We start from the raw sequence: 25,827 nt of genomic DNA, 5'->3' as shown, positions 1-25,827 counted from the left end.
CCTTCATTTTTCCAAACCAGTGATCTAATTAGCATCTGTCTTAGTGTCTGAGCGTTACTCTTTTGGTATTGCCTCATAATGTATTTAGAATGAAGAATATAATAATAATAATAATAATATACGATGAGCATTTTGAATAGAAAATGTCACAATGGTTCTCATTACGTGTTCGTTTACATGGTAACCGCATACAGATACTTCCTGTTTTGGTCTCAAGTCACACGCGCTAAGTGTTTTGGGACTGAGAAAGGCGTGTGCCACAGCGGGTGCACATTCGAGCCAAGTGCAGTCACCTGTTGAGATGTGTGAGGGAATGTTGTTCAATTTCCGTCAATGAATGAACGTATTTTTCCTTCATTCTGGAGGGTTCCAGTGATAGGTTAGAGAACGTTTTGTAGCTTGGCCGTTTCGTAGCTTTGCCGTTGCAACAGCGGGTAGTCATTGCTCCAAGTTGGCAAGCATTGTTTACGTCATATTCGTGTTGCACATTTATTCGGTGAGGTGACGTATTAGTTTAGCATCTTTGGGTTGTGTTGTAGTAAGTCCGATCGAGTGAAAAGTGCTTAGTTGATGCCACGTTTTGTGGCCAAATTGACCGCGTGTGTGTACGACGTACTTCCGGGTTGTGCGCGTGCATCCGCGCCCGCCCCCACCTTTGTGTTTATTGCACTGTGCAATTCATTTGTGTGTTGTTGATGACTGTTTAGTCAATTTGCATTGTTTTACATTGGCACTGATATACTGCTAATCCTAACCCCTGACCCGAAATTCAGAATTTTTGACATTGGGCTTAATCTTCGAGTTAGTGGGGTTTGTCAGTTATTTGTTAGTTTCAGGGCTAAGCTAGCGCGAGTCATCTGTGGTGTGCCGCAAGATTTTTTCCAATGTAAAAACATGCCATAACTTAGAAAAGGTTGAAAACATTGCTCTTAGGCAGGGGTCCCCATCCGCCGGGCCGCGGACCGGTATCGGTTTGTGGCGCATTTGCTACCGGGCCGCATAGAAATAATAATTTATTAACGACCACATTCTGGCCGAATTAACCCTGTGCCCCTGCTTAACACCCCAATATCCCTGTCTACTCTAGATATAATACTACAGGATAGATTAGAATGTCGTCATAGGAATCCATTGATTGGACTGCTAGCGGTACATCTTGTTTTGTATATGTAATGTATCTGTGTGCGCTTGTTCTCGATAATAACGTATGACTAGACAGCACTTTTGTTCCTGGAAATGATTAGCCCCCACACGAGCAAAAATGACTGGAAAACAGATGTCTTTGGAGATATTTTTTACGCCGAAAAGGGCACCTGACGAGCCAAAAGACCTCAAAGACCCACGATCTGCGAAGTAGTGGATTTGTGACCCGTTTGTGAATAAACCGAGTGATTCGAGCATGTCTGTGCAACAGGAGGATCAGCTTGTAGAGCAAATGACGGCGACGGTTACAGTTTTTTTGTGTAGATTATATTTACTACGTCTTCTCTACTATAATGAGGACCAACACGGTAGGACAGTATAACCCAGAAACATCAATAGTGCGGCAACGTGGCCGCCGCGAGAACGCAGTGAAACGCAGGCGTTAAAGTCAATTAGCCAATGCACACCAGTCGCTTTGCGGCCGCGTGCTAGACGCGTCCCAGAAGTGCCTCAATACGACGCGCGTGAAAAGAACGGCAGAGAGTTTATTATTTGACGCGAGACGCGACCCTCCTGCATCAATACTACTACCGGTAGCTATGATCGGGTAGACCGGAAGTTACTCGTGTAAAAATGCGGTGGATCCAGTCGATTTTCAAACTAATATGCAATCGTAACCCACTTTTTGAGTCCATCAGATCTGTTGAGTGGTAGATCGGGGCACAGTTGACTTGTCTTTGTTGATTTACTGCTGTCTTCTCTGCTATAATAATAACCAACACGGCCCGGTGTTCAATACAAAACCCTCCTTCCACAACAAAACAAGTAGGAACTAATATTCACATAGGAACTTAAGTTATACAACATAAAATATACAATATAAATGAATACTACATCACATTTGTAAAATATAAACACATAATAAAATAAATAATAGCACATTTAAATAAACTGAAATGAGCTAAAACTAATACTAAAACTAGCAAGCTAAAACTAGCTAAAATAATAAGAAGTATACACAGATCCTGCTTACACAATTAAATTAATTAATTTCTGTGTGGCGCTTTAACTTGAGAAAATCCACCAATAAAAATTTTGAAAACCGTTCATAAGAAAAAAAATGATTCATTGAGGCATTTCATTTGTAAAATACATGTTCAAATCTTTGTCATTGGGATTGCTTTTCTCTTTAGCACAGGACTTCTTTTTTCGTCTTTCTTTCAGAAAGAAAGCTGACCAATACGCACGTTCTGAAAGGCAAATTGTCGTTGGATTATCTTTAAATACCCGCTACTTTTTGAGCAGAATTCTAGCTTTGTATAGGCTGATGTTCCTATTGTTGAAAGCACAAAGGTGTGTAATAAACAACTAGCACATTTATATTTTGCATTTTGTTTTCTTACTGTACCGAAAATGAACCGAACCGTGACCTCAAAACCGAGGTACGTTCCGAACCGAGATTTTTGTGTACCGTTACACCCCTAACGGCGACCTTGAACGTACATTTGAGACAACAAATCTACCGAGGTTCTGGATTAAAGTCATTCCGGAATATCCTGACATCACTACGAGAGCACTGAAAACCTTGCTACAATTTCCAACATCGTATCTTTGTGAAGCGGGATCTTAATTAAAGCTTAACGACACAACCGAGTCGTTAACGGTGAGAGAGCGGTGTGCAGTTGTTGTGTGCAGCTAACATGGCAGGATGTGCCTGAGGAGAACTTTTCTACATGTCCGTCCATGATCAAATGTAAGTTAATATTCCTTTCTTTAAAGAAAATCTGTAGTGTGTACTTTGGAATCGCTGCATTCGCGGCAATTTTTAACGCTACGTGCATGCGCAGAACCGCATGGTTGGAATTTTTGATGGGTTGCAAAATTTGTCAGAACACCGGTCTGTGAAACAAAGACCCAAATAACACTGGTCCGTGGTGCAAAAAAGGTTGGGGACCCCTGCTCTAAGGGTCCCGGTTTGCAGGCGTAAAGTGGGCATGCTCATCGCACCTAAGCCCATTCATATTTGTTCCGCCACTGCAGCATGTCATTTTCAGTTTCCCATGAACGGTAGTTCTAAAGTTACTTAATTCTCGTTTGTCCTTACGCTCGCCATTGTTGGTTGCTGGGTTCGGGCCATGGTTGTGGTGACGGGTGCAGGGGTAGTCGTAGCAACTGCTGGCACTAGGAGATTGTAAAACAGTCATCTTTGAGAAGAGTCAGTACGGAAAGTGAATGACTTTATTTGATTGGAAAATGTACCTGTAGATGTCATCATCATCAGGGACGCAAACGTTGAAGCAAGGCAGCCTGTGCTATTGCAGCAGGCGACGGCGCAGTTAATGTGAGAAGCATTGGCGCATTCGCTACTGCAGGTGGCGCTGCAGTTAGCCATGTAGTACATCGTGTCCGTCTTTAACAGCTGCAGAGTATGGCACATATGTTCAGCAGGGCCGAGAACCAGAAGCGGTATTTGCCATGTGGCAAAATGGATTTTGCCATATGGCATTTTTTTTGACATGTGACTTTTTTGGGGGGGCCATGTGGCATTCTTTTTGTCATGTGGCAAAATGGATTTTTCCATGTGGCATTTTGTTTTGCCATGTGGCATTCTTTTTGCCATGTGGCAAAATGGATTTTGCCATGTGGCATTTTTTTTCCCATGTGGCAAAATTGATTTTTCCATGTGGCATTTTTTTGCCATGTGGCATTCTTTTTGCCATGTGGCATTCTTTTTGCCATGTGGCAAAATGGATTTTGCCATGTGGCATTTTTTTGCCATGTGGAAAAATGGATTTTTCCATGTGGCAAAACTGATTTTGCCATGTACCATTTTTTGCCATGTGGCATTCTTTTTGCCGTGTGGTAAAATGGATTTTTCCATGTGGCATTTTTTTTTTTTTTTTGCCATGTGGCAAAATGGATTTTACCATGTGGCATTCTTTTTGCCATGTGGCAAAATGGATTTTGCCATGTGGAAAAATGGATTTTTCCATGTGGCATAACTGATTTTGCCATGTACCATTTTTTTTTTTTTGCCATGTGGCATTCTTTTTGTTGTGTGGTAAAATGGATAATGCAATGTGGCATTCTTTTTGCCATGTGTCAAAATGGATTTTGACATGTGGCAAAACTGATTATGCCATATTGCATGTTTTTTTTTGCCATGAGGCATTTTTTTGTCATGTGGAAAATTTGATTTTTCCATGTGGCAAAACTGATTTTGCCATGTACCTTTTTTTTGCCATGTTGCAAAATGGATTTTGCCATGTGGCATTCTTTTTGCGATGTGTCAAAATGGATTTTACCATGTGGCAAAACGGATTTTGCCATGTGGCATTCTTTTCGCCATGTGTCAAAATAGATTTTGCCATGTGGCAAAATTGATTTTGACATGTGACATTTTTTTGGTATTTGGCAAAATGGATTTCACTTTTTTACATTTTTTGGGGGGATATATGGCAGTTTTGAAGGCCATGCACTTCCATGCCATTGACGGCTATGCACGTCCAAATTTTCCATTCATTTTAAATGGCAGAAAAACATGTGTGGCTGTGATTTTTGATCATACACTTAGTATTACAGCGCATTGATATTCAACTGGCAACCAAGTCTGGCTATGCCATTGACGGCTATGCACGTCCAAATTTTCCAAAATCTGAATGAATTTTGCCACATACCAAAAAAAATGCCATGTGTCAAAGTCCTTTTTGCCACATGGCAAAAAAAAAAAATGCCACATGGCAAAAAAAACGCCACATGGCAAATGCCACTTTTGGTTCTTGCTGTCTCTCCTAATGTTTTCAGATGTCCAATCCATTTACAGCCCTCACAGTCTAAATAAATTGGACGTCTATCATTGTCAATAGAAGCTAATGACTTAAAAATCAAGGTTTTCTGTACCTGACACCATTCACCGCTGGCACACATTGTGGCATTACGACTGGCGTACATCGCATTGCATTCTGAGCAGTTACAGGAGAATACAGGGCAATATATCTACATTTGGGAGACAAAGAAAATCAAGATGGTAATTTGAGAAAAAACCCTTAATGAATTTTCGTTGGACTTACCATGTTCATTGTGGGAGTTGTCATATTCATCATGCTCCCTGTAAAGAGAAATGTTTTTTTTTTGTTTTTTTTTTAAAGTTGAAAAATCAAATTATGTAAACTTGTATCTTGAAACATACAGGTGGTGTTGGACATCATCATCATCGTTGTCGGATTATTGGAGCTAGAGATTGTCGTAGAGGTCTTGGTTACGCCAGGCATGGTGGCTGTGGAGAAGTGTGATTGTTAAACAGTTAAAAAAAACATCAATATTACAGTAAAATACTGGCAGTTATGGTTGCGCCAAAAATTACGAACAAATTAACAAAAAAACTACTGTAAAAAGAACTACATTTTAACCTTTGTTGAAATCGCACTGTGGCAGTCGAGCATGCTCACTACTGTGCTAATAGACAAGTTGAGCTTCTTTGCACTTTTTTATGTTCTCAGGGGGTATTTTATCCTAATCTTCTATACGCATAACACACCTGGCGTTCAGTGGTTGGCACACTTAACTACCAAAATGACAGTGTAGGTTAAAATCCCATTTTAGAGGTGACACAATGAACAAATGAGCACAGTGAAGTCACCAGCAAGACCAATTACAGTGAGGAAAATGAGTATTTGAACACCTTGGGATTTTGTTCTTCCACTTAGAAATGATGGACAGCTTTGAAATTTTCATGGGTGGTGCTGGTCCACTGTGAAAGCCAATCTAAAAAAAAATCTAGAAATTACAGGCATCATTTTTTAACAATTTATTTGTATTGTACTGCCGCGAATAAGTATTTGAACACCTATCTATTAGGTAACATTGTGAGCCTCAAAGACCTGTTAGATGCATTTAAAAAGTCCAACGAATAAGTGAAGTTGAGGTGGGCTTCTTGAGTCAGACTTTTTTACCTGTTCCAATCAGGAAGACTCCAATTCATAACATGGTCAAGACCAGAGAGCTGTCCAAAGACACCAGAGACAGGATTTTAGTCCTCTACAAGGCTGGACAGGGTTACACGGCAATTGCGAATCAGCTTGGTGATATAAGATCCACCGTTGGAGCCATTATTAGAAAATGGAAGAAGTTAAACATGACTGTCAATCTACTTCGGACTGGGGCTCCATGCAAGGTCTACCTCGTTGGGTCTCAATGATCCTAAGAATGGTGAGGAACCAGCCAAGAACTACACAGGAAGAGCTGGTCAATGACCTGAAAGGAGCTGGGACCACCATTTCCAAGGTTACTGTTGGTAATACACTAAGACGTCATGGTTTAAAAATCATGCATGGCATGGAAGGTTCCCCTGCTTAAACCAGCACATGTCCAGGCCTGTTTTAAGGTTGCCAATGACCATTTGGATGATCCTGAGGAGTCATGGGAGAAATTCATGTGGTCATATTAGATCAAAATGGAGCTTTTTGTTCTTAATTCCACACATAGTGTTTGGAGGAAGAAGAATGATGAGTACCATCCCAATAACACCATGCCTACTGTGAAGCATGGGGGTGGTGGCATCATGCTTTGGGGTGTTTTTCTGCATATTGAAGGAGATAGTACCTTTTCTTGTAGGCACCGTCTAACTGTTTGCATTATTTTAACACATTTAATAGTCAGGAAATAGTATCGTTTCTCGTATTTACCGTTTGACTGTTTTTGTGTTTCTATTATTCTAACACACCCAATATAAAATAAATAGCACTTATACTCTAAGGAAAACAAGCAGAATATAGGGCATAAGAGAGATAAAAAATGCCTTTTTATGACGGAAGCCCAGCGCGTTCATCATACAACTGACTGAGCAAGATTGACGTACCAACTCCCGCAATCTGTTCTCCCGGACAGTCCAGAACAAATGGCAGGACGTTTTGTCCCAACACATGGAACATCGGAGAACACCCACTATCCAACTGATAACACTACTGACAAGACTCCAAGAGCCCCTTTCACGCTGAGGTGGCAAAATCCACAACCCTCGTTGCCCGGACAACAGTAACTCCCGAATCCTCCTGTCCAATCCACAAACAGACAATAATCCTGAACACACCCTTCTTTCTGCCCACAGCCCGCCCGGCGAGAGCCTTCAAAAGACTGACTGTATAACTAAGCATTGTCATTTTTCTCGGGAACCTTTTATTGACTTCTGATATGGTGACCTTGGAACGAGTTTGCCTCCTCATCTGAATCTGTTTCACCTTGATGTTTTGATTGCTGTTGACCCGAATAAATAGTCAACTTGTCCTCGGTGAGCCTTCTTTAAACCTTTCAAAATGGAGTCAGTACAAATGGTTAAGGCTAAGGTGAACACACGGAATTTGGCCTTCTAGCCGGAGTCTCACCGGCCCGGTTTGTTGGATCTGCGCAATCGCAGGTCCGGTGGTTCGGCTGGCACGATTCCGGCAGTCTGGCTAGAAGGTCAGATTCCTTCAATATGGAACTAGACGACTGCACTGTATTAAGGAGAGGATGACCAAGGCCATGCATTGTGAGATTTTGGGGGTATAACCGCCTTCCCTCAGTTAGAGCATTGAAAATGGGTCGTGACTGGGTCTTCCAACATGACAATGGCCCAAAGCAGACAGCCAGAATAACCAAGGAGTAGCTTCGTAAAAAGCATATCAAGGTTCTGGAGGGTCCAGGCCAGTCTCCAGACCTAAACCCAATAGAAAGTCTTTGGAGGAAGCTCAAACTCTGTTTCTCAATGACAGTCCAGAAACCTGATTGATCTAGAGAAGATCTGTGTGAAGCAGTGGTGCAAAATCTCTGCTGCAGTCTGTGCAAACCTGCTGAAATGTTACATTTGACGCAATGCACGGGTCATTCCGTGCATGCGTTGCCCCAGTTTACAATGACGCCGTTTTAGCACAACAAAAAGGCAGAGAAATGCGAGTGGACTCAGGCGGTCATTGGACAGCGCCTTTAGCAGTCACTACTAACAGTCATGGTTGCCCAACTTCCTATCATGCATTTGGGCAGAGCAAGCGACAATCTTTTTCTTAACACGCGTAATTGAATACAACGCAGAACATACAGTATACCATTTGCAGCCACCACTGACAGTTATGGTTGCCCAACTTGGCATCATGCATTTAGGCAGAGCAGGAGACGTTTTTTTTCTTAACACACCTAATTGAACAAAATGCAGAACATACTGTATACCATTTGCAGCCACCACTGACAGTCATGGTTGCCCAACTTCCCATCATGCATTTGGGCGGAGCAGGACACGTTCTTTTTCTTTATATGAAATTACTATAACTTGTACTCAAATTTATCTTTTAAGAACTTCAAGTCTTTCTATCTGTGGATCCCTTTAATAGATAGAATGTTAATAATGTTAATGCCATCTTGTGGATTTACTGTTATAATAAACAAATACAGTATTTATGTACAGTATGTTGAATGTTTATGTCCGTCTTGTGTCTTATCTTTCCAACAATAATTTACAGAAAAATATGGCATATTTTAGAGATGGTCTGAATTGCGATTAATTATGATTAATTAATTTTTAATCTGTAATTAACTCGATTAAAATCGTTTGACAGCCTTTGTTCAAATAATTACTTGCAGCAGTATGTTACAAATAATTTTTTACACTGTGATTTCTGGATTTCTTTTTTTTTTGGATTGTCTCTACCATGTCACCTACATTGAAAATTTCAAACCCGCCCATCATTTTTAAGTGGGAGAACAAAATCGCAGGGTGTTCAAATACTTATTTTCCTCACTGTATGTTTTGATCTCAGTTCAAAATTATTACAATATTATTTTTTAACTTTACCGAAGCACTATACCGTATTTACGTGTATTTTAACAGGAAAACAGACCAGAAAAAAAAATCTGGTAACCACAGTTGCCAGCATTTCAATGTATATTCAATTATTATTTTTTTACAATGTGACTGATATAAAACACACAGGTAACGGTGGACATCTCAGTAGTGGGCATCATCGTGGTCGAGCCAGTGTTTGGGCTCATGGTGTTGGCCGTGGTTCCACTGTGCATGGGCATGGCTGTGGAAAGTTGGGATTGTTTATATCGAAACACAAAATAAATTAAATTCATATAAAACGGTGAAACAAAACATACTGGCAGGGGTAGACGATTTGGAGGTGGATGTTATCGTGGTCGAGGCAGTGTTTGGGCTCATGGTCTTGGTCGTGGTTGCACCGTGCATGGGCATGGCTGTGGGAAGGTGGGATTGTTTACATTGGAAAAAACAAAACGATTGCCATGAACTGGTGAAACAATACACACGGGTGGCGGTAGACATCTTGGTGGTTGACATCATCGCTGTCGAGCCCGTGTTTGGGTTCATGGTCGTGGTTGCGTAGGACATGGCTGTGGAGTCGTGGTATCATTTACATCGGAAAATAAAAATGACCGATATTCGCAAACCGGTGGAAGAAAACACACTGGAAGCAGTGGGCGTCTTGGTAGTGGACATCATCGGGGTGGAGGCAGTGTTTGGGCTCATGGTCGTGGTTGCGTCGGACATGGGCATTGCTGTGGAGATGTGGGATGGTTTATATCGAAAATCAAAATGACTGGTATGTGTTAACGGGTTAAATAAACATACTAGTGACGGTGGACATCTTCGTAGTCAAGTCAGTGTTTGGCTTCATGGTTGTAGTTGAATCGGACATGGCTGTAGAGACGTGAGGTCATTTATATATAAAATTGGAGTGAATGACATATCGATTGAATATCCATTAATCTATTATTAAAAACGACATACTAGTGACGGTGGACGTCATTGAGGTTGAGCCAGTGTTTGGGTTCATTGTCGTGGTTGCATCAGCCGTTGCTGTTGAGACGTGGGATTAAGTATATTGCATAGACTTCACTATCAGTTGACGAGACAGTTCCTACAGACGGCTTCCCATAGAGGGCCGGGCCAGGCAGAGCGTTGTGGTAGCTTTCAATGCGATAAACTGAAACACATGTTGTGTTCTAACGCCAGATTTACAGTTGTGGTCAAAAGTTTACATAAACTTGTGAAGAACATAATGTCATGGCTCTCTTGAGTTTCCAGTTATTTCTACAACTCTGATTTTTCTCTGATAGTGATTGGAACTGATACTTCTTTGTCACAAAAAAAGGGTCATGAAGTTTGGTTCTTTTATGACTTTATTATGGGTGAACAGAAAAAGTGATCAAATCTGCTGGGTCAAAAATATACATACAGCAGCGCTAACATTTGGTAACATGTCCCTTGGCCATTTTCACTTCAATTAGGCGCTTTTGGTAGCCATCCACAAGCTTCTGGCAAGCTTCTGGTTGAATCTTTGACCACTCCTCTTGACAGAATTGGTGCAGTTCAGTTAAATTTGATGGCTTTCTGACATGGACTTGTTTCTTCGGCATTGTCCACAAGTTCTCAATGGGGTTTAAGTCAGGACTTTGGGAAGGCCATTCAAAAACCTTAATTCTAGCCTAATTTAGCCATTCCATTACCACTTTTCAGGTTATCTTGAGGAATTTGAAGGTAATCCTCCTTCTTCATTATCCCATTTACTCTCTGTAAAGCACCAGTTCCATTGGCAGCAAAACAGCCCCACAGCATAATACTACCACCAACGTGCTTGACGATAGGCATGGTGTACTTGGGGTTAAAGGCCTCACCTTTTCTCCTCCAAACATATTGCTGGGCATTGTGGCCAAACAGCTCGATTTTTGTTTCGTCTGACCACAGAACTTTCCTCCAGAAGGTGTTATCTTTGTCCATGTGATCAGCAACAAACTTCAGTCGAGCCTTAAGGTGCCGCTTTTGGAGCAAGGGCTTCCTTCTTGCACGGTAGCCTCTCAGTCCATGGAAATGCAAAACACGCTTGACTGTGGACACCGACACCTGTATTCCAGCAGCTTCTAATTCTTGGCAGATCTGCTTTTTGTTGATTCTCGGTTGAATCTTCACCCTCCTGACCAATTTTCTCTCAGCAGCAGGTGATAGCTTGCGTTTTCTTCCTGATCGTGGCAGTGACAAAACAGTGCCATGCACTTTATACTTACAAACAATTGTTTGCACTGTTGCTCTTGGGACCTGCAGCTGCTTTGAAATGGCTCCAAGTGACTTTCCTGACTTGTTCAAGTCAATGATTCGCTTTTTCAGACCCATGTATGTATATTTTTGACCCAGCAGATTTGATCACTTTTTCTGTTAATCCATAATAAAGTCATTAAAAAAAAACAACTTCATGAATGTTTTTTGTGACAAAGAAGTATCTATTCCAATCACTCTATCGGAGAAAAATCAGAGTTGTAGAAATAACTGGAAATTCAAGAGAGCCATGACATTATGTTCTTCACAAGTGTATGTAAACTTTTGACAACAACTGTAGGTGGAAATGGGAAAAAGGTTTTAGTTTATACAAGCAGGCATTGTCTCAAGAGTGATTTGGTCGAGGATTCAAGGTAATTATTCAATAATATAGCACCATGCATACACTTGGAAAGGTTGTGAAAAAAATGAAATGAATGGAAAAACTTTACCTTGAAATATTTAGGTAAAATGAATGATAACTGCCCTTTTTTTTTACCAAGAATATAGACTGTTTTCTGTTCATATCTATAGAAATTCTGGGATTTACGTATTTATTTACAATAGTTTTGAACTTAAAAAGCTCTTTGTTTTGTGAGGCCCGCCATGTTGGATTTTGTATCCATACACAATAGCGTAATTTAAATTACATTGAAATAATCCGGCAATTTTCAGCCGACTGTGCATTTTTTGCCTTTTTTGCCAAAAAACTAGTAATTTAGACATTTCTGCGTCCATACAAAAAAACAATCGGTTTTATTTTATGTAACATTTCAATCTAAAATCGACCAGGGCCAGGTAGCCAGAAAGACATGCTGAGGCAATAGTGACATCGGAATTCAACCTGAATAAGAAAAATGCAAAAATTAGCTTTTGTTGAGTAAAATTAAGACGAATCTGATTTCTTTCCTCAAGTATTAACTTTCTGATGTGAAAATTAAGTGATTTATTAGATTTCGAAAACTGTTGAAATTGCACTAAATATTATCAATTTAAGTTGCTATTTCGGGCAAAAACTTAAATATTAAATGTTAAATATTGCAATTGATCCTGAAACTATGGGTGATTATCTCTGCATTTGGTGATTTTTGTGCATGTACCGTAAAATTTGAGAATTTTATAGCCATTTTAAATTTTGTTATACATATATAAAAAATTATTAATTGGGATTTTATTAGGGAACGACTGTAAATTTTTTGATGCCGCTGCTCATGGAGACTCATATACTGTAAGCCTATGGGAGGTGCCTGTTTTGGTTTTAGGTCGCTAGCGGGTTTGGTTTTGAAAATTTTTTTAAGTTTAAGTTTTTGAAAATAGCCCCCCCAACGGAGCGGCTCCACTCCCCGTTTCCCGTCAACTGATAGTGAAGTCTATGTACGTATATTGATAATCAAAATTGATGCAATCCGTATACTGGTGAAAGAAAACATACTACTGGCCATGGTGGACTTCATCGTGGTCGAGCCAGTGTTTGGGTTCATTGTCGTGGTTGCATCAGACATGGCTGTGAAGACGTGGAATTGTTTATACAGAAAATGAAATGGAATGATATACGGAAATCGGTGAAAGAAAATGACATACTGGTGACAGTGGACATCATTGCAGTCGAGCCAGTGTTTGGATTCATTGTCGGCGTTGCGTCAGACATGGCTGTGGAAACGTGGTATAATTTATATCGAATGTTAGAATTAATGACATATCGATTGAATATTCATTGATATATCGATTAATCTAATAGAAAAACGACATACTAGTGACGGTGGACCTCATTGAGGTTGAGCCAGTGTTTGGCTTCATTGTTGTGGTTGCATCAGACATGGCTGTTGAGACGTTGCATTGTTTATATTGAAAATGAAATTGAACGATATATGTAAATTGGTAAAGTAAACATACTACTGGCAATGGTGGACATCATCGTGGTCGAGCCAGCATTTGGGCTCATTGTCGTGGTTGCATCGGACATGGCTGTGGATACGTGCAATTGATTATACTGTAAATCAAATTGAACGATATACTAGTATGTACCGTATTGGCCTGAATATAAGACGGTGTTTTTTGCATTGAAATAAGACTGAAAAAGTGGGAGTCGTCTTATATTCGGGGTCTAGACATTACACCCATTCACGACGCTAGATGGCGCCAGATATCATTGAAGCAATGTTCTGTCATGACAGATCTCGGCTACTCTCAAGTTTAACCAGTTTGCATTATTTTATTGCAATGTTTTTCCTTATTCAGATTTGTTTCAAGACTACAATTACAGTTAGACCTCACTTTAATGGTTAATGCAGTTGTTGCAATTTTTTTGTTTTATCACAATAGATTGGTTTATTTACATTTCAAAAACCAGAAGCCATTCATTTACGAATGTGATTGCACTTTAGTTTACATATTTAAATGTTCAGATATTAAGATTTGAATGAGGCAAAATAACATGCTTTTTCTCTGAAATATATTGTTATAATCATTTGTTTCAGATGTACTGTAATTATTTTCTGTATAAAAATTAATTTTGTGTTCAAAAAGTTTTTTTTCAAACTTGAGTCTTGAAAAAGAGGGGGTCGTCTTATAATCAGGGCCGTTTTATATTCGGGCCAATACGGTAAATTGGTAAAGAAAACATACTACTGGCAATGGGGGACATCATCGTGGTCGAACCAGTGTTTGGGTTCATTGTCGTGGTTGCATCAGACATGGCTGTAGAGACGTGCAGTTGTTGATACGGAAAATTAAATTGAATTATATACGTAAATCGGCGAAAGAAAATGACATACTAGTGACAGTGGACATCATCGCGGTTGAGCCAGTATTTGGGTTTGTAGTCGACGTTGCATCGGACATGGCTGTGGAAACGAGGTATTGTTTGTACGGAAAATTAAAATTATTGCAATACGTTATTCGGTGAAAGAAAACACACTGGGAGCGGAGGACGTCTTGAGAGTGGACATCATCGATGTTGAACTCAGAGCTGTGGTTGCACTGGACACGGGCATGGCTGTAGAGACGTTGTAACGTTCATATCGGAAACAAAAATGTACGATAAACGTAAAGCCATGAAAGAGAACATACTGGTGACGGTGGACATCTTGCTGGTCGAGCCAGTGTTTGGGTTCATGGCTGTAGTTGCGCCGGGCATGGCTGTGGAGATGTGGGGATGTTTATATCAAAATGAGTGAAAGATGTAAATTGGTGAAACAAAACGACATACTGGCAACGGTGGACATCATCGTGGTCAAGCCAGTGTTTGGGTTCATGGTCATGGTTGCGCTGGACATGGCTGTGGAAACGTGGGATCATTTATGGGGGGAAAAAAATCAAAAATTATTCTATACAGTGGCATGAAAAAGTATCTGAACTTTTTGGAATTTTTCACATTTCTGCATAAAATCACCACCAAATGTGATCTGATCTTTGTCAAAATCACACAGATGAAAAAACAGCGTCTGCTTGAACTAAAACCACCCAAACATGTGTAGGTTTTCAGTAACACTTTATAATAACTATCCGTTTTACTAGTTAATAGATCATTAGTAAACTGTTGATAAATGATTTATTGTTGATTTGTTAAGTATTTGTGAACAGTTTGTTAAGCATTTACAGGGTGTTCTTAACCCGAAACAGTTTGTGTAGAAACGTTTCAAGTTTTTGTGTGTAACGTTTGGTATTTCTATCTTTTCAGTTTAAGAAATGCCATTTACTTCAGAAGAAAAGGCATTTTGATAAGGCATTTTGCAAGCAGCCCTCATGTTGCACATTTATGAAAATCTGCCATAGAACCAACAAATATTTGTATTTTTCTTTGTATTTTTAACCAATAAAACTTATGACCTTCAACATAAAGTGTATATAGTTTTATTAAGATCCATCAACTAGCATGGGCATTTAGAATGGGGTCAACCATATTGGAACACCCTGTAAATGCTTAACAAACTGTTAACAAATACTTCACAAATCAACAATAAATCATCTATCAACAGTTTACTAATAATCTATTAACTAGTAAAAGGGATAGTTATTATAAAGTGTTACCAGGTTTTCATATTTTAATGAGGATAGTATGCAAACAATTACAGTAGGGTGAAAAATAAGTAAGTGAACCATCACATTTAATAAATTGTGGCCCCCCCCCCTTCGGCAGCAATAACTTCAACCAGACGCTGCCTGTAGCTGCAGATCAGTCTGGCACATTGATCAGGACTAATCTTGGCTCATTCTTCTCGACAAAACTGCTGTAGTTCAGTCAAATTCCTAGGATTGTGTGGCATGATTCGCCGCCTTTAGGTCATGCCACTGCATCTAAATGGGATTTAAGTCTGGACTTTGACTTGGCCACTCCAGCACGTAACGTGTAATTGTTCTTCTGAAACCATTCTGAAGTTGATTTACTTCTGTGTTTTGGATTATTGTCTTGTTAGCATCCATCCTCTTTTTAGCTTCAACTGTCTGACAGACGGCCTCAGGTTTTCCTGCAAAACATCCTGATAAATCTTTGAATTCATTCTTCCATTAATGATTGCAAGTTGTCCAGGCCCTGAGGCATCAAAACAGCCCCAAATCATGATGATCCTTCCACCATGCTTCACGGTGGGGATGAGGTGTTGATGTTGGTGAGCTGTTTTCCTCCACACATGACGTTGTGTGTTACTCCCAAACAATTCAACTTTGGTTTCATCAGTCCACAAAATATTTTGCCAATACTTCTCTGGGTTGTCCATGTGCCTTTTTGTGAACATTAAACGAGCAAAAATGTTTGCTTTTTTTAGACAGCAGTGGCTTCATTCGTGGAGTCCTCCAATTAACACCATTCTTGTCCATAGTTTTACATACAGTTGATGTGTGCACATAGATATTAGACTGTGCCAGTGATTTCTGTAAGTCTTTAGCAGACACTCTATGGTTCTTTTTTTTTTTACCTCTCTGAGTATTCTGCGCTGAACTCTTGGTGTCATCTTTGGTGGACGGGCACTCCTCGGGAGAGAAACAACAGTGCCAAACTCTCTCCATTTGCAGACAACTTCTCTGACTGTCGAATGATGAACATCCAGACTTTTAGAGATGGTTTTGTATCCTTTCCCAACTTTTTAGAAATAAACAATCCTTAATCGCAGGTCTTCAGACAGTTCTTTTGACCGAGCCATGATGCACATCAGACAATGCTTCTTATCAAGACAATTCTTACCAGGTGTGTGTTTTATAGTGGGCAGGGCAGCTTTAAACCACTCCTTAGTGATTGGGCACACACCTGACTTAAATTGTTTGGTAAAAATTGGTTTCAACTGGTCTTTAAGTCTCCTTAGACAGAGGGTTCACTTTCTCATTTCCCCCCCTTCTGTCATCGTTTGCATGCTATCCTCATTGAAATATGAAAACCTATAACTGTTTGGGTGGTTTTAGTTAAAGCAGACACTAGAGATGTCCCGATCGATGCCGATCGATTGGGTCCGATCAAGTCATTTTCAAAGTATCTGAATCGGCAAAAAAATATCGGACATGCCTTTTTATATGTTTTTTTTTTTTTTTTTAATTAAATCGCTTTCTAATTGTATTTAACGTTACAGACATAATGGGTTACACTCTTCCAGAGTCTTTAGTTTAAGCTTATGGTAGGGTTAACAAATTTATCGCGTTAACGGCGAGAATGAATATTTTTTTACATTTATCACGTTACAATATTTAACGCAGTTAACGCATGCGCTGCACGACCCACTCACGCATTGTCGCGTTCAATCTATAATGGCGCCGTTTAACCTATACAGTATATAGAGCTAAAAGGCAGTGTAAGATGAGTAGAATGAATTTTGGCAGCCTTTGGAGCCTTTTTTTAAATGGCTAAAGCCTTACAATCCCTCTCCCAACGATTAGAATAATCGTGGGAAGCAATGTGGGGAAGAAAGGTAGTAGTTGATCTTTTTCTTAACACCCTATGTTATTTCCTAACGCAGAGAAAATATATTAATTGGTACCACGACACACACTCATGGTTGCACTTCCCATCATGCATTTGGGCAGAAGTTAAATGGCTACAGTATCATTTACTGAAAGCTCAACAAATACACTAGATGGCAATATTTATTCACAATATACAAAGTCACATTTATCCTTTAAGAACTACAAGCCTTTCTATCCGTGGATCCCTCTCACAGAAAGAATGTTAATAATGTAAATGCCATCTTGAGGATTTCTTGTCATAATGAACAAATACAGTACTTATGTACTGTATGTTGAATGTATATATTCGTCCGAGTTTTATTCATTTTTTTCTTAATGCATTGCCAAAATGCATATGATCGGAAAAATTATCGGGAATGATTGGAATTGAATCGGGAGCAAAAAAAAAAATAAAAGCAATCGGATTGGGAAATATCGGGATCGGCAGATACTCAAACTAAAACGATCGGGATCGGATCGGGAGCAAAAAAACATGATCGGAACAACCCTAGCAGACATTGTATTTTCATCTGTGTGATTTTGACAAAAAACAGATCACATTGTATGGTGATTTTATGCAGCAATGTGAGAAATTCCAAAAGGTTCTGATACTTTTTCACCACTGTTGATATACTGGTGAATGAAAACATACTGGGGCTGGTGGACATCAGGGTGGTCGAGCCAGTGTTTGGCGTCGTGGTCACGGATGCGCCGGGCATGGCTGTGGAGATGGGATATAGTTTATATCTAAAATGAAAATGAATGACCAAAAACGGTGAAAGAAAACATACTACTGATGCTGGAAATCATGGTAGTTAAGCCAGTGTTTGAACTCATGCCCATGGTGGTGGTTGTGCCAGAAATGGAAGAGGCAGAGGGAGTTCCTGTATTAGGCTCACTGACTGAACTGACAGAAGCTACATGTGTAGAAACAACAGCACTTGTTCCAGCGGACAGGGGTTGTGTGCTAATGCTCGCTGTGGATAAAGGCGTGCCTGTGGTAGAGGGAGCCACAGAGGACGACCACGGCATGGTAGCGTCTACTGTGGATGAAGGTGAGCTTGTGGTGCTTTGCGGGTAGGCTGTCGCGGGTGCTCCAGTGGAAGCGATAGGTGTCATGATTGTACCTATGGATGTCGAGGCTGGTGTCGAAGAAGAAGAAGAAGAGGGGGTCGTGGTGTCGGTGCCTCCTGACATACTGACAAGTAGGCCTAATAGTAATAGAAGGCCAGTGCAGCCTGGAAAAAAACAAAAAAATAAATCATAAGTCTCTTTTACGTAAGGGTCATTCCAGAATTTGAGGACATTTGGGCTTCAAAATTCTTGAAAAATAAGCCTTCACGTCTCTAATTTTCTGTTACATATTCATCTACAATTGTTAATATTAACTATGATGATTTTGCAGCTTTACAGATCAATAGTATATTGTTTATTACATGATTAAGCTATTTGATATCGACAATATTTGGTATAATCACAGGACCATAATTTTCGGACTATAGTGCCACCTGCCTCTTAGCCGCCACTCACTCACTGTGTTTTGGCCCATTCCTCCATGCAGATCTCCTCTAGAGCAGTGTCGTTTTGGGGCTGTTGTTGGGCAACATGAACTTTCAACTCCCTCCTCATCCCGTGGCGTCAAAATAATAACAAGAACAGTGAGCAAAAATCCCAGAACCACACGGGGGTACCTAGTGAATGACCTACAGAGAGCTGGGACCACAGTAACAAAGGCTACTATCAGTAACACAATGCGCCGCCAGGGACTCAAATCCTGCACTGCCAGACGTGTCCCCCTGCTGAACAAAGTACACGTCCAGGCCCGTCTGGGGTTCGCTAGAGAGCATTTGGATGATCCAGAAGAGGACTGGGACAATGGGTTATGGTCAGATGGAACCAAAATAGAGCTTTTTGGTAGAAACACAGGTTCTCGTGTTTGGAGGAGAAAGAATACTGAATTGCATCCGAAGAACACCATACCCACTGTGAAGCATGGGGGTGGAAACATCATGCTTTGGGGCTGTTTTCCTGCAAAGGAACCAGGACGACTGATCTGTGTAAAGGAAAGAATGAATGGGGCCATGTATCGAGAAATTTTGAGTGAAAATCTCCTTCCATCAGCAAGGGCATTGAAGATGAGACATGGCTGGGTCTTTCAGCATGACAATGATCCCAAACACACAGCCAGGGCAACAATGGATTGACTTCGTAAGAAGCATTTCAAGGTTCTGGAGTGGCCTAGCCAGTCTCCAGATCTCAACCCCACAGAAAATCTCCAGAGGGACTTGAAAGTCCGCGTTGCCAAAGGACAGCCCCAAAACATCGCTGCTCTAGAGGAGATCTGCATTCAGGAATGGGCCAAAATACCAGCAACAGTGTGTGAAAAGCTTGTGAAGAGTTACAGAAAACGTTTGGCCTCCATTATTGCCAACAAAGGGTACATAACAAAGTATTGAGATGAACTTTTGGTATTGACCAAATACTTATTTTCCACCATGATTTGCAAATAAATTCTTTAAAAATCAAACAATGTGATTTTATGTTTTTTTTTTCCACATTCTGTCTCTCATGGTTGAGGTTTAACCATGTTGACAATTACAGGCCTCACTAATATTTTCAAGTGGGAGAACTTGCACAATTAGTGGTGGACTAAATACTTATTTGCCCCACCGGATGTGACCTGGCACAGCAAAATAAGTCACAGTGATCAAATTTATAAAATTTTACATAGTCATAATGCTATCTTTATCTATTTTTTTGGTCAACTTTTTACTTGTATTTAGCAACCAGTGTGTTAATGTTACTAGACAATCATTAGATTTATCCTCAAGGCCTCTGTAATATTTTCAAGTGGGAGAACTTGCACAATTAGTGGTTGACAAAAAACTTATTTGCCCCACTGTATTAGCTTTTCCTCAAAAGTAGAGGCTAGCTTTTTAGCTAGCTAAATGTACCCGCAAATAGCATGTTATTTCAAAAATGGAACATTAAAAGTCCTCCAATTTGGGAATGACCAATCAACATTTCCTCGAGACCATTCATTCTTTCAGCATTTACTAGTTTAATAAGAAAACACTATACCTGTGTTTGTTATTTTTAGCATGGTTGAAGCCATTGTCGCTGTGGAAGCAAAGGGCCTGTAATGACATACAAAAAAATGACGCATATGACATACAATACGTTGAACAGCATAAGATGTTTTGGACAGTGACAACGCTTTCCCCTAATCTAAAGGCTTTCTTTTGTGAACGACACGCAACGCCATGTGAGCAAATATCCCGTGTGAGAGCTTTGTCATCCACTCTACAATTGTTTAGATGAATACGATCTCTTAATTATTTGGTTAGTGGCGATAGAGACAATACGTTGGGAAATATTTTTTTAAAGCAATTTGTCGTCTTGTATTACCGTTACCTGAACGCTCAGAAACACAATTATTTAGCACTAAGTCCATTGACCTCAGCATATATTTGTTTAAGGTTAGAGCACCATTATAATCATTGTTTTATTCACGTGTGCAATTAAATGTGTTTGTTCCCTGATCGGTCCCGGTGGAGCCTCGCTAAGGAGCGCTGCATGTTTTTCCCCTCCAGCTAAACCTCCTCTGGGTTCCGCACCCTAGAAACTCAAGCATAATTGCAGCCCAATTTCTTATGGCAACTGCGATATCGCGTCTTCATATGTTGCTCTTGATGACCGTTTCAAGAGGGGAGTTGCCGTGGTGATAAGACCATAAATTCAATTACGGGGAAATAGAAAGTGAAATTTGATGGGAATGAATTTCACTCAAAATAAAACTGAAGTGCATGAAAAGAAAAAAACAACAAAACACTAAAAATAACCAAGCAGGAAGTATGAATGGATTAAAACAAAAACATTTAAATCACATATTTTAATTTGAATGAAGATTTTATATAACAATTAGAATTTTAACCAAATTTATTTAAAAAAGACATTTTATAATTGATATGGGACAATTGATGATTACCAAGTAATAGTGATTGACATACATGTTACTGTTAATGACTTACATGTACATGTACATGTATGAATTACAGTATATTTATCAATTTATTATTATTACTCTATTGCAAGGGCGTAGGTTTGCTCTCAGCATTGGTAGGGACGATATACAGTGGGGCAAATAAGTATTTAGTCAACCACTAATTGTGCAAGTTCTCCCATTTGAAAATATTAGAGAGGCCTGTAATTGTCAACATGGGTAAAACTTAACCACGAGAGACAGAATGTGGAAAAAACCCCAGAAAATCACATTGTTTGATTTTTAAATAATTTATTTGCAAATAATGGTGGAAAATAAGTATTTGGTCTATACCAAAAGTTCATCTCAATACTTTGTTATGTAACGGAGGCCAAACGTTTTCTGTAACTCTTCACAAGCTTTTTTTGATTCTGTTTTTTTTCCCACATTCTGTCTGTCATGGTTGAGGTTTTACCCATGTTGACAATTACAGGCCTCTTTAATATTTTCAAGTGGGAGAACTTGCACAATTAGTGGTTGACTAAATACTTATTTGCCCCACTGTAACAGCATAACCTGCATGAACACTTTTTGCTTTGGAAGGGACATTTTTAAACCCAAACAGATTGGGTGAACGGGGGTCAGGGCTACATTTCTCATAAATATGACCCGAATTAATTGATAGGGCAAACGAACAATGCAAAATAAATCTGTTTTGACTTTCATGTGTATGGGTTCAGGTGATACACCGTTTGATTCAAACCTTTGTTTTCAAAAACTACTAAAGAAACATTTTTGAGAACTTCCAAAATAAAATTCTGGATTTTATTAGCAAATTCAACATATACAATAAATACAAACCTATTAATAATCTCTTAACTGTCCAGGAATGCAAAAAAAAAAAAAAATCAACATTTGTCTTCAGACCACTCAACATTGTCTAAATTAATAAATATAACTTAAAAAAAAATCATAACATTAACAGCAGAAAACACAAACAGGACATTTCTCTTTAAGCAGCTTCCTACTCGTTTTGTAGGTTAGCATGTTCACACAGTTTAATGTTATGCTAACTCTGATGCAGGTCAGACTTTCAGTAGCAAAATTAGTGATGTGTTTCCCATGTCCACAACACTGACGTCTTTTACATTCCTTACAGTAGCTGCTGCTGGCTGAAAAAAAAAACTTCTAATATCCTCTTCAAAGGGCTCGGAGGAGGCGGCATGTTGTCGACTTGTTGTATTTTTGTCGGGGCTGTGTGTGTGTGCATGTGTGTGTGTGTGTGGAGGGGGCATGTCATCAGCCAATCAAACGTGGATATGAGGTTAAATAATATACTAATGGTCCGGTGAAAAGGGATAAATGTAAGTCTGAAAATAATGTAAATATATCACTTAATAATAGTAGGGACAGTTCTATCCTTAAAACGTAAAAAAGACAATCTAAATTACCTACATAACTGAACTCATTATACAATACAAATAAGGTTGCCTAAAAGTTGGTGGGGACAATTTGAGGATCCTGAAAAGTTGGTAGTGTTATGTCCCTACCGTCCCTATGCAAGCCCTTGCTCTATTGCACTAATCGCAAATTTAATATATGTGACCCGGCACAGCAAAATAAGTCACAGTGATCAAATTTATAAAATTTTACATAGTCATAATGCTATCTTTTATTTTTATGCCATGCCAATATGCTATGGTGTTTCATTTCTGAACAGTTACAACCTGAATGTAGGTGGTCCACGCATCTTGGATTTCCAAAATTAGTAGAAAATACACTTTTTTTTGGTCAACTTTTTACTTGTATTTAGCAACCAGTGTGTTAATGTTACCAGACAATCATCAGATTTATCCTTGGTTTTCGGGCCCACTGCATGGTGTTCACGGGTAAATATAATTACCTAACAATGGCACCACTATGTTCATAGGTAGCATAGGCGTCTAATAAAGTAGTTCTTGTTGTTATTTGTTCTTCTCCTCTTCTGTCTACTTCATTCCTTTCTGTGACTCATTACCACACTTTAGGCACTCACTCGATGAGTTTCAAGACCTGAAAAGGTTTGCACTTCACAGGTATGCCTAATCAGGGTTAATAAGTGGAATTTTTTGTTTTTTCAATGGGGTTTGTATTGCATTGAATGAGGTGTGTACAGACTATAAGGACACTTAGATTCCTATTTTCCATGTCTAAGTAGCTGAACAGGACAGGTTAAAAAAAAAAAAAAAAAAACTCAGGAGATACTGACAAACAGTTTTATTGTAACGTTCAATCTTAAAACATAACTTCAATGTATTTACATTTTGATTTTAAATTCTGAAAAAATATCATTGAATCATTATTGTCATTCCCATTGAACTGACCATCTCAAACATCATTTTCAAGTTGATCAACGATGTCATCATTTACTGATTCCTCACAACGATGCTTTCACACCCACTATGGTCACTAGAGGTGGGACTCTTTGGGCACCTAACGATTTGATTACGATTACGATTCAGAGGCTACGATTCGATTATGAATATTGATGACCACCCCCACGCTATTTGTACATCAGTTACAAAAATTGTACAAAAAGCCTCTCAGGCTTCAATAAACAACTATTTTAGTATCATGTTAACAGTTCAAGGCAAGGCAAGGCAAATTTATTTATATAGCACAATTCAACACAAGGCAATTCAAAGTGCTTTACATCACATGAAGATCATAACGATCACATTTAAATCAATACAACGTAAAAACCAGGATGATCAAAATAGGAAATAAAATCGCATTTAATCACAAATAGAATAAAAATAAATACATAAAAATAAAACAAAAACTACTAAATAATAATTGAAATCAGCAATGGAGATAAGCACAAGAGGAATAGAAAGCAAGTAGATTTAGATATTTAGACAGTTATGGATATGCAGTGCGAAACAAAAGCGTTTTTAACCCTGATTTATCAGAGCTTACAGTTTGAGCATACTTCAGACGTTCAGGTAACTTGTTCCAGAGGTGAGGAGCATAATAACTAAATGCTGCCTCACCCTGCTTGGTTCTTGTTCTTGGAACATGCAGGAGACTGGTTCCAGACGACCTTAGGGGTCTAGATGTCTCATAGGAATCTAACAAATCAAGCATGTATTTTGGTCCGAAGCCATTAAGTGTTTTGTAGACGAGCAGTAGTATTTTATAGTTTATCCTTTGACTCACTGGAAGCCAGTGTAGCGATTTAAAAACCGGTGTAATGTGGTCCAGCTTCCTTGTATTTGTGAGGACTCTGGCTGCAGCATTCTGTACTAGCTGCAGCTTCCTGACTGATTTTTTATCAAGACCTGTAAATACACCGTTGCAATAGTCCAATCTGCTGAAAATGAATGCATGCATAAGTTTTTCCATGTCTTGTTGAGTCAGAAGCCCCTTAATTCTGGTTTTATTTTTTTAGGTGGTAATAAGCAGATTTAGTGACGGACTTTAGATGCTTATCAAATTTTAGGTCAGAGTCAATAATTAAACCCAAGGTTTCTGACTTGATTTGTAGCTGTAAGTGACATTGTGCTAAGGTGCCTGCTTATCTTTGACCTTTCCTTTTTTGGCCCGAAAATGATCACTTCTGTCTTCTCCACATTTAACTGGAGAAAATTCTGGCACATCCATTCATTGATTTGATGGATGCATTTACTCAGGGAGACTAAGGGACTATAATCATGTGGGGACACAGAAATGTACAGTTGTGTGTCATCTGCATAGGTGTGATAGGAGATGTCATACTGTTCCATAATCTGAGCTAAGGGAAGCATATAGATGTTAAATAAGAGTGGTCCAAGAATAGACCCTTGAGGGACTCCACACGTGAATTTGGTTTGTTCTGACTGATGGTTTCCGATTGACACAAAGAAATCCCTCTCATGTAAATAGGATGTGAACCACAGAACAGTTCAAAACAGTAAATAAAAAGTACTCAAGTCCCCATTCTGTATCAGCACCTTTAAGCTACATTCAATTAATTTAATGTTGTGAATCCACCGTTAAAGTTGTTAAAATTGCTCCCGTTATTCCGTAATTTTCCCTCTGTCTATTTTCGACCTGTGAAAGTTTTAAAACTATTTCATCATTTAAAGATAGATTCGAGTCAAGATTTTTCCGATTAAGGATTGTTTTAGATAAAAAGTTACTTTGGTTCGCTTAGAACAGACATGTCCAAAGGGCGGCCCGGAGGCCAAATGCGGCCCGTGGTCAAATTTCATCCGGCCCCCAGCCTGTGTCATAAAATCAATAATGTCTGGCCCGCACACAGACCTAATAAATTGGTCAGCAGTACTGCTACCAGCATATGAACTAGCTTACACACTAAATGCTGCTCCTCATTTACCCACTAAAAGGCAGCAGCACTCTAAGCAACATTACCCCGCGTGACCCTTTACTCCCAATTTTCTAAAATGGCGACAATCAACAAAAAAAAAGAAAGTTAACTGTGACGACCGACGCTTCAAGGATAGGTGGAAATTGGACTATTTCTTCACTGAAATACGCAAAAACTGTGTTTGCCTCATTTGCAAAGAGACAGTCGCTGTTTTGAAAGAGTTCGATGTGAGGCGATATTACCAAACAAGACACGCTGACATGTATGACAAGATTACAGGGACGATACGTAGCGAGAAATTGAAGCAACTTAACGCTAGTTTAATTTTACAGCAGCAGTATTTCG

General features: G+C 39.4%; 1 protein-coding gene across 1 annotated transcript in view; it reads right to left on the bottom strand.

Annotated features, from left to right (window-relative positions):
- LOC130914357 (mucin-2) overlaps window positions 1–25,827 on the bottom strand; it is a 41,103-nt gene that overhangs the window by 5,561 nt on the left and 9,715 nt on the right. Inside the window, exons 3-26 of the mRNA XM_057833463.1 lie at window positions 20,234–20,289; window positions 18,280–18,390; window positions 17,944–18,195; window positions 17,805–17,873; window positions 14,433–14,501; window positions 14,294–14,362; window positions 14,142–14,219; window positions 13,999–14,067; window positions 13,850–13,921; window positions 13,118–13,189; window positions 12,976–13,044; window positions 12,806–12,874; window positions 12,657–12,728; window positions 9,923–9,991; window positions 9,764–9,832; window positions 9,601–9,690; window positions 9,442–9,525; window positions 9,274–9,369; window positions 9,102–9,197; window positions 5,333–5,419; window positions 5,214–5,251; window positions 5,044–5,139; window positions 3,403–3,562; window positions 3,248–3,324 (exon numbers count right to left, since the gene is read on the bottom strand). Of these exons, the coding sequence (XP_057689446.1) occupies window positions 3,248–3,324; window positions 3,403–3,562; window positions 5,044–5,139; window positions 5,214–5,251; window positions 5,333–5,419; window positions 9,102–9,197; window positions 9,274–9,369; window positions 9,442–9,525; window positions 9,601–9,690; window positions 9,764–9,832; window positions 9,923–9,991; window positions 12,657–12,728; window positions 12,806–12,874; window positions 12,976–13,044; window positions 13,118–13,189; window positions 13,850–13,921; window positions 13,999–14,067; window positions 14,142–14,219; window positions 14,294–14,362; window positions 14,433–14,501; window positions 17,805–17,873; window positions 17,944–18,195; window positions 18,280–18,390; window positions 20,234–20,267 (2,067 nt within the window). The 5' untranslated portion in view covers window positions 20,268–20,289. The remainder of the gene's footprint in view (window positions 1–3,247; window positions 3,325–3,402; window positions 3,563–5,043; window positions 5,140–5,213; window positions 5,252–5,332; window positions 5,420–9,101; window positions 9,198–9,273; window positions 9,370–9,441; window positions 9,526–9,600; window positions 9,691–9,763; window positions 9,833–9,922; window positions 9,992–12,656; window positions 12,729–12,805; window positions 12,875–12,975; window positions 13,045–13,117; window positions 13,190–13,849; window positions 13,922–13,998; window positions 14,068–14,141; window positions 14,220–14,293; window positions 14,363–14,432; window positions 14,502–17,804; window positions 17,874–17,943; window positions 18,196–18,279; window positions 18,391–20,233; window positions 20,290–25,827) is intronic.

This window comes from Corythoichthys intestinalis, chromosome 4 (genome assembly GCF_030265065.1).
Source record: "Corythoichthys intestinalis isolate RoL2023-P3 chromosome 4, ASM3026506v1, whole genome shotgun sequence".
NCBI lineage: Eukaryota > Metazoa > Chordata > Actinopteri > Syngnathiformes > Syngnathidae > Corythoichthys > Corythoichthys intestinalis.
Note: the sequence above shows the minus strand (reverse complement) of the source record. Positions and strands in the feature narration are given on the sequence as shown.